The following is an 8544-nucleotide window of genomic DNA, read 5'->3' on the forward strand; positions in this document are numbered from 1 at the left end:
TTTTTGTTTGTTTGGGTTTTTTGTTTGTTTTGTTGTTGGCAGTGGTTGGTTGGTTTTTTGGTTTTTTTCGATGCATAACATACATGCAAGTATGCACCTAGAATGAATAGTGGGTTTGCTATCTGCCTTCATGAGATTATTTCTGTAAAAGCACAAGCATTTGGAATTGATTGGTAGATTCAAATTGATATTTTTATTTCATTTTTTTTTAGTACTGTGATAGTCAACTGAATAAATATTTAAATAGTGCTTAATAAGGCAGGGGACGGGTACTGCTATTGCCTAACCAGTTACGTATGGTCAAAGTTGCTGCTCCTGACATACTTTCTGCTGTTCTATGTATGTTTGACCAAGTAACAGCCAGCTCATGTATGTTTTCTTAAAAGTGTGAGTCTATAACTTGTGCTTGCAGATGCAGTGGCTTTTCCAGAGCTGTTGGCTTAGTCTGCATTTGAAATATATAATCCTTTGCGTTTGGATTTGGTTTTCAATATATATACATATACACATATACAAACATATATATATTTGTAATTTCCACCATAAATTTTAGGGGATTAAAAGTCCCAAGATTATATATATAGGAATCTAAAATAATGGGATCATAAAAGGTGGGGGAGGGAAAAGTCCCATCTGCAAGCAATAAGGAAGTTAATAAGTTTTGTTGGCTTCTGTGTATGAAAATGAGTACCATACTATTTTCATTGTTAACAGTTTGATGTCATGGTTCATGTGCACAGTGCTTGCTAATTCTGTTAAAGCACTATTTTCTCAGATAGGCTTAGTCTGATTTTGTGAAGGAATAAATTATACCCTGGGAACCTAATATTAACAATATGGGAAGGCTCCAGAGATTATGCAGCAAATATTGGTACTTGCATGCAGATTAGAAAGTATTTTTACTCTTATTAGTTGAGCACAGCAATTTCATCAGCTTGTATACTGCCTAGCTGCTTCCCTTTGTTGCTGACCTGTAACTGACTGATTCCTGTTTGCTACTGGAAATCGTGATATTACCACATGACTTGAAGAGAAAATTAAGATATTATTTTCTGCTTATTTATAGCTCTGTTAGGTATTTATCTGGTTGAATGGAAAATGTTATGTCTGTAAAGGTTTATGCAGAGTGTTATCAATCTGAAATGTCAGTTTAATGAAGCCTTTGAATGGTAGCAGACTGCTTTGTAATTTAATAATTGCATATTGTTAAGACTGTTGCTACATTTGTGTTCAAAGACTTTACCACTTGTCTTAAATGCTAATGTATTACCATTGGTTTTAATGTCATTTGATAGCGTGTATGGTTTGTGTTTTAGATGTGACATCCAAATAGAAACAGTCCTATTACATCTGGAACTGTTTAAGTGCTATTTATCACTTTTGTGAAGGAGAAACAGATGATTTATTCCTTCATATGTAATAAACTATAAATTTGACCTCACTTCTTTCTTTCACAGATGCAGAACTAGTGAACTTCAAATTTGGAAAGAAAAAAGACAAGAAATTAAAAAGATAGCAGGTAGCATAGAGCTCTGGATTACCGATTCCATTTGCGTTCTTTGAAGGGCTATATTCTACCTGTGAGATTGGTGTTTGTATCTTAAGCTTTCCCCATCTTTGACCAAAACTATAATCCACATTGGTTTATGTTTCCGGGCATCTTTTAGACTTTCAGAGACTTGCTTCATTTGGAGATCTTTACCCTTTAAATTAACACTAGAAAAGATAGTATTTTTCCTTTTCTGACTAAGTGTATATTCTTGCTGTCTCCCAGACCCTGTCATTCCTTTTGAAAAAGCATCAATCTTTCCCGAAGTCTTGGAGACATTCTTCTAAGAGCTCCAGCCCTTCCTGTGATTTAAATGCATTCCTAGCCAACTTGACAGCAGTAGGAAAAAACCCTCACAGGTGTGAAGGCCAAGCATTCATCTCCATTTGGGATTAAGACTTAGTCTGTGGTCAGGCATCCCAGAAATTCTAGCAGCAACACAAATGTCAAATACTGCACTCTGCAAGTAACATTACCCAGGCTACATCATGACCTTCTTCACTGTAACACACCAAAAAGAAAAGGTAGAGTGGAGCAAGGAAATTTAATTTATTTATTTACAAAATTAAAATCTAATTTACATAGATATGGGCATGTCTTCTCATGAGAGGAGGAACAAGAATCCACATTATTACAGCTCATTCTCATACAGCTACAGCTCTGTTCTGCCAGAGAAGACTGTGGCTCAAGGCTCTCTCAGGAGCATCTTTAATAAATTTCCCAATGAAAAGTCACTTCAGATTGTAATTTATGCTTAATATAAAAACATTAAATTCTGGCCAAGAAGGCCATAACCCAGTTCCTTAACACAGGCAGCACTGGACACACCTCAAGCTAAACGTGGGAAGATTTCGGGTATCACCAGCCATGGAACAAGACTACAGCAACGGGCAAACCCTGCAATTACAAACAGAAGAGAATAAATGCAAGTTAAGTCCATTTTAAAGGAAAAAGTAAATAATGTCCAAACTAATCAAGTAAGGGGGATGCAGTTTTCATGTTCAGATTCTTGGACGGTTCCAGCAACACGCTGCCTTTAACAGAAGGACAGAGAATAAGTGATTTTTAAGGCAGTGTGATAAACGCTAGTGCATTTCATATCATATTAATTACAGGAATATTCTTAACGAGCAGAAATTGCCGCCCTCGGGTACGAGTCGCAGGCAGGGCACCCCGGCGGTCAGCGAGACGCCTCAGCAGCCCCGGCCCGGGGAGCGGCAGCGCGGCGGGCAGTGATGACGTCAGTAGTGCGCCGGAAGCCACCTGACTGGAGAGCGGCAGGCGCTCCGTGTTCCCGGTGCAGCCGGTTCTCCCGGCCCGGCCTCCCCCGCCCCTTGCAGCGCTCGGCGCTCCTCAGGCCCCGGGCTCGCCCCCTTTCGTCCCGCCGCGGGTGCCCGTAGGCTGTGGCGCGGGCCGCAGAAGTGCCGGGAGCCGGTCCTGCCGTGGAGCGATGGCCGCAGGGAAGCCCCAGCCCGGTCCGGGCTCCGGGGGGCCGCGCGAGCAGTGGCGACTGCCCGCCGAAGGACACCCCGCGCCGGGCCGACTCCTGAGGTGAGCGGCGCGGAGTCTCCAGCCTTCGGCGTGCTCTTTGTGTGCGGAGGTACCTAGGGCGGGCGAGGGGAGCCAATCGTGCCGGCTGCGGAGCGCCTGGGAAACAGCCTCGTGCACGGGGCTCCAGCATCGCCTTCGGCGGCCCTTAATTTCAGTATTAGCTTCACATATTGAATACAACAAACACCTTAGAGCTTACCGGATTTTTTATTCAGAGGCAGCCTGTTAGAATGTTTTAAAGAGAACACAGGCCTATCTGAACAGCAGATGTGCTCAGCTATATGTGCTGAGGAAAGCTGTCAGCAGTTAAAAGTTACTGTATGAACTTGTGACTCGATAGGGGCAGCTGTTTCTGTTCATTTGACACCCAGAACTTTCTTGTGTTTTTTATCAATAATGGCATGCCATGTGCAGCCTTTTATAGTGAAGACTGTACTTTTCTGTACTACTATGCCCTGTTAAGGGGTGTACTCTAAGATCTTATTCTATGAAGGTAAAGTGTGTACAAATAAACATACTGTTGAGTCCCACTCAGATTCCTCAATTCTTTCAGTTTGGAAGCTTCCATTAAATTCAGACAGTTGTCTAGTGAATGGAATTAGACCTTCCAGAGAAAATAAATAATTATGATTTTTAAACTGTTTACGTGACATTAGTCTTGCTAAATCAGTGGTCCCAGGAAGCTGAGATGCTACAGGATAGTATAAGTACACGCAGATCACATATTTCAGGAGGTGGTATTCAATTTCACAGTTAGTGCTCAGTGGAAATAAACATGGAAAATAGGAAAAAAGACAGAGGAGGGTTTTTTTTTAATACATCTAGGTCCAAGTGGTGCAACTGTGTCAAAACTGATAATAGACCAGCACAAGCTCAGGTCCTTACACAAGCCAAATTCAAATATGACTAATGTATCCTTCACCCAATTTGTTGGACATCTCTTTGTATCTTTTTTAAAAATTACTAGTTACCTGCTTTGTGTTTAAAATAGTTCAGGAGAAAGATACGAATAAGTTCTGTCAGTAACTAGCTTATTGCTCTGCTTATGTGCTTTGGTTTTTTTCTTTTATCAGTATAATCCATGAGTAAACTAAGACAGTGTTTACTTGTTATAATAGGTTTAAAACTTAAACTAACCTTTACCTTATTGGACTCAGAATTTGAAAGTGTTAACCTAAAACAAGAAAGATATTAACATTCATAATGAATTCTAACATTCACTACCTGCATACAATTTACTTTTAAGTCTGGTAGGGGACAAATGATAGTTCAAAGTGCATGCAAATGCTTAGTCCTAACCTAATGAATACTTTAAAAAGCATTTGTTCACTTCATTCTATGTGTTAACGTGCCATTTGGAATACTGATGTACCAGTAATAAAGATGTGATTCTTACCTTGTTTTCTGAACAGAACTAATACAGTATTTTGATGTATCACAGGTAAATTTTTCCATAACCTTATGGAGAAAAAGGACTTTGAAGCATGGCTTGATAACATTTCTATTACATTTCTTTCTCTGACGGACTTGCAGAAAAATGAAACTCTGGATCACCTGATTAGCTTGAGTGGAGCAGTCCAGCTCAGGCACCTCTCCAATAATTTAGAGATTCTCCTCAAGAGGGACTTCCTCAAACTTCTTCCATTGGAACTTAGTTTTTATCTGTTAAAATGGCTTGATCCTCAGACCTTACTCACATGTTGCCTCGTCTCTAAGCAGTGGAACAAGGTTATAAGTGCCTGTACAGAGGTGTGGCAGACTGCATGTAAGAATCTGGGTTGGCAGATAGATGACTCTGTTCAGGATCCTCTACATTGGAAGAAGGTTTACCTGAAGGCTATTTTAAGGATGAAGCAACTGAAGGACCACGAAGCCTTTGAGACATCCTCTTTAATTGGACACAGTGCCAGAGTATATGCACTTTACTATAAAGATGGACTTCTGTGTACAGGTAGGAAGGACAGACAACTTGGAGTCTTACAGTTCTTTATTTTCTCTTCCCCTCCTATGGTTATTGACAGTTTTCTTTTCCTTTACCAGACAGATTATTTTCATAGTGCAGATGCAGTTTAGATGATTCAGAATTACTTTTTTTTTCAATTTCTGAAGCACCTGCTGCACTAATAAACCCATTAGTCACTTAAATAAGAAAACAAGGAGATCAATTTCTCTGTTAGTTAAAAAAATAGTAACAGCACGTATCATTGTCCCTGCCCATGGCAGGGTGGTTGGAACTAAATGATCTTTAAGTTCCTTTCCGGTCCAGAACATTCTATGACTCTGTTCATGCTGTTGCTATTAGTAAGCTCATTTGAGAAGTACGGATATGTTAGTTATCCTCTAGGAGGATAACTTTCGGTTAAAGGGGCCTTGTTTGGGCTGTGTGAGCACTTCAGTCTCCCAAAGTGTGGCAGAGAAAGTACTCTATCTTCTTCCTTGAAACAAGACTGTAAGCACTTTCAGTTCTTAACCTAAGTGCTTTATGAAGACGTGTAAACTAGATTAAACCTTGCTATTAGTTTGACTTGCACATAATTTCAGCTTCCTCCCTGAACACTGCAGATTCCAAGATTTCAGTTTGAACTTAAGAATACAGACAGAACATATATGAAGCATTAAGTGTGAAAGAACAGTAACAGAATTACAATGAACTGCTGTTAGAGCATATTCCAAGGATTTCCCAATCATTTGAGATGACAACATTATACACTAAGTTGAGAATCCTGACTAAGTGCTCCCACATTTGTTGGTACTGTAAGGTGATTACTAGAAACCAACAACTGAAACTGAGAGAGCTGGGACTTTTTATCTTGAAGAAGATAGGGCTCAGGATGTTATCAGTACCTGAAGTGGGGGTGCAAAGAAGAGGGAGCCAGGCTCTTTTCAGTGGTGCCCAGTGATGGGACAAGAGGCAGTGGACACAGACTAAAACACAAGAGGTTCCCTTTAAACACTTTTTTAATGTGAGAGTGATTTTACTTTTCTTACTATGAGAGTGATTGAGCACAGGTTGCCCAGGATGGTTTGGAGAATCCATCCTTGGGCTCACTCAAAAGCTGTCTGGTCATAGTCCTGGGCTGTGGGTGGCCCTGCTTAGTAGCGGGACTGGAAGAGTTGACCTCCAGAGGTCACTTCCAACGATAACCATTGTGTGATTCCTTGTAAATGCTATGTTTATGACAAACAAAGATGAGTATAGGATTGGAAATATTATTTACTCTTTGCTTCCAGTTATCCTGTTCTTTTATATTCTAGGATCAGATGACTTGTCTGCAAAACTGTGGGATGTAAGCACAGGTCAGTGCATATATGGTATCCAGACACACACTTGTGCTGCAGTGAAGTTTGATGAACAAAAGCTTGTCACAGGATCTTTTGATAACACAGTAGCCTGTTGGGAATGGAGCTCTGGGGCAAAAACACAGCATTTTAGAGGACACACTGGTGCAGGTATGTTGAAATTTTCAATTTGTAATTTCACCAGTCAGGTAACATATCATCATCAAACAAATTATAATTTAGTTAGCTCTTTGCACATTAGCTTTTTTGATTTTTATAGGCTCTGTCCTCAGTCACTTGAATCACCTCAGTTCCCCCATAGCAGGGGAAGCGACCAGAACAGATCTAAATCTGTCCTGGAATATGCCAGAGCTTATTTTAGCCATGTAGTATTTTGCAGTTTCATGGAAGTAATACTAAATGCCATGGTTATTCAGTAGTTTCATGTCTACCAAAACGATGCAAACCTTAGATAACATATGGCCATGGCCATTCTTTATATCCCCAGACTGTAGATCAGCTTACAGCAAAGAGCAGAATAGGACCTGGGAATTTGTATTTGCATTTCCCTCATAATTAAAGTCTCTGTCCTCTGCTTCAAAATATCCTCAACTCAGCTGTAGGTCTGTTCCCCTGTGAGTAAAGAGATCTATCAAATGTGCTAATCCTGCTGAAATTGTCTTACTAGAACTCTGGAAATAAGAATTAGTTACACTGCCATAATCCAGCCATTAAGGAACCACTGATGTAAATGCTCTTAATTTGGACAAAACCCTCAGTAATTTTGCAATGTAAACTTAAGAATCCAGAGCAACAATTCATGTATACAGTTCAAGAACAACAGTTAAAGATGAAGTAGCACATGAATTTAGAGGCTTCTAAATTCATAGAGAGGCTACTAGTTAGTGTCTCACAGAAGAACACAGAGACTGATATTCCTTATTTAGTATCTCTTTGCTTGTAGTTTTTAGTGTGGATTACAATGATGAACTTGATGTTCTGGTCAGTGGCTCTGCAGACTTCACTGTGAAAGTATGGGCCTTATCAACAGGAACGTGCCTGAATACCCTTACTGGACACACAGAATGGGTCACTAAGGTGGGAATATTGATTTCTAATTAATCTCGCAAACACTTGCACTGAATTTGTGATGTGTTCTAAATTTTGTTTTTCTAATCCTAACCCTGCAACTAGTTGTAGAATCTGGAGAACATCTGGAAATTCTGCAAAATAATATTTCAATAGGAAAAATAAAGTAAGCTATAATTAAACTTTTCAGACCATTGAAGATATTTCTGTTCCAAAACAGCTGAAGTAATATTAGGAATCAGTGCTTGATTCAAAGACTGAATAAAAACTGGTTCTGAAAGAATGCTGCTTTAAGAATGATGTAAAAAAATCTAATGATCTTGATAACAAAAATTTAAGCATGAAACAGTATTTTTCTTCTGATTATTTCAGAACTTGGAAGATCGGGGGTGACTCTGCAGGTGAAGGGTATATGTGTGCTTATTAATAGAGTAAATTGGCACTAGCAGGAACAATAAAAGCGTAAACTAGTTTTCTTTCGGTTGCTAAAAGTATTTGTGTTGCCTTTATACAAGGATACACTATGCAGGTGGTTAATGAAGTGACAAATACAAATGAAAGTTTTGTTATTTACCAGCATTGACATAAATTATTACATCCTTCAATTACAGGTAGTTTTGCAGATGTGCAAAGTCAAATCTCTTATGCATAGTCCTGGGGATCATATTCTCCTAAGTGCAGATAAGTATGAAATCAAGGTATGTACTATATATATATATATATCACATATATATTATTTTGGTACACAGGGAAATAAAGTGCTTGAGTACTTTGCTGAAGTTTACAAATAATATAAGGCTTTATTTTCTTCCATATTTTCTTCTTGTGAGGCTGCATACAAGGCATGAAACTCTTTAAAGGTTATTTTTCAGTGCTTATCTTAACATTTAGATTTAAATGATGGCTCTACATGAATGGTAGTGCAAAGAATTGGTGCTTTCAGTGCATGCCTGATGTGCTAACTTGACAGTGAAGCACTTAACTGCAAGTACTGTTACTGTTGGGGACTTTGGGGTTGGAGATTGCTGTAAGTTTGTGGCTATGGAAGTGTTTCATAACTGAAACACTGTTAGATT

The 8544-nt window shown here is 39.3% G+C and overlaps 1 protein-coding gene across 1 annotated transcript; it reads left to right on the plus strand.

The window, feature by feature from the left end:
- The first annotated feature begins 2840 nt into the window (after window positions 1-2840).
- On the plus strand, window positions 2841-8320 carry FBXW2 (F-box and WD repeat domain containing 2). The gene is made up of 5 exons (XM_027632037.1): window positions 2841-3100; window positions 4542-5051; window positions 6356-6550; window positions 7344-7477; window positions 8080-8320. The coding sequence occupies exons 2-5, from the start codon at window positions 4562-4564 to the stop codon at window positions 8257-8259; spliced, it is 999 nt and encodes a 332-aa protein (XP_027487838.1). The 5' UTR covers window positions 2841-3100; window positions 4542-4561; the 3' UTR covers window positions 8260-8320.
- Window positions 8321-8544: the final 224 nt, after the last annotated feature.

This window comes from Corapipo altera, unplaced genomic scaffold, assembly GCF_003945725.1.
Source record: "Corapipo altera isolate COAL_440 unplaced genomic scaffold, ASM394572v1 60702, whole genome shotgun sequence".
Lineage (NCBI taxonomy): Eukaryota > Metazoa > Chordata > Aves > Passeriformes > Pipridae > Corapipo > Corapipo altera.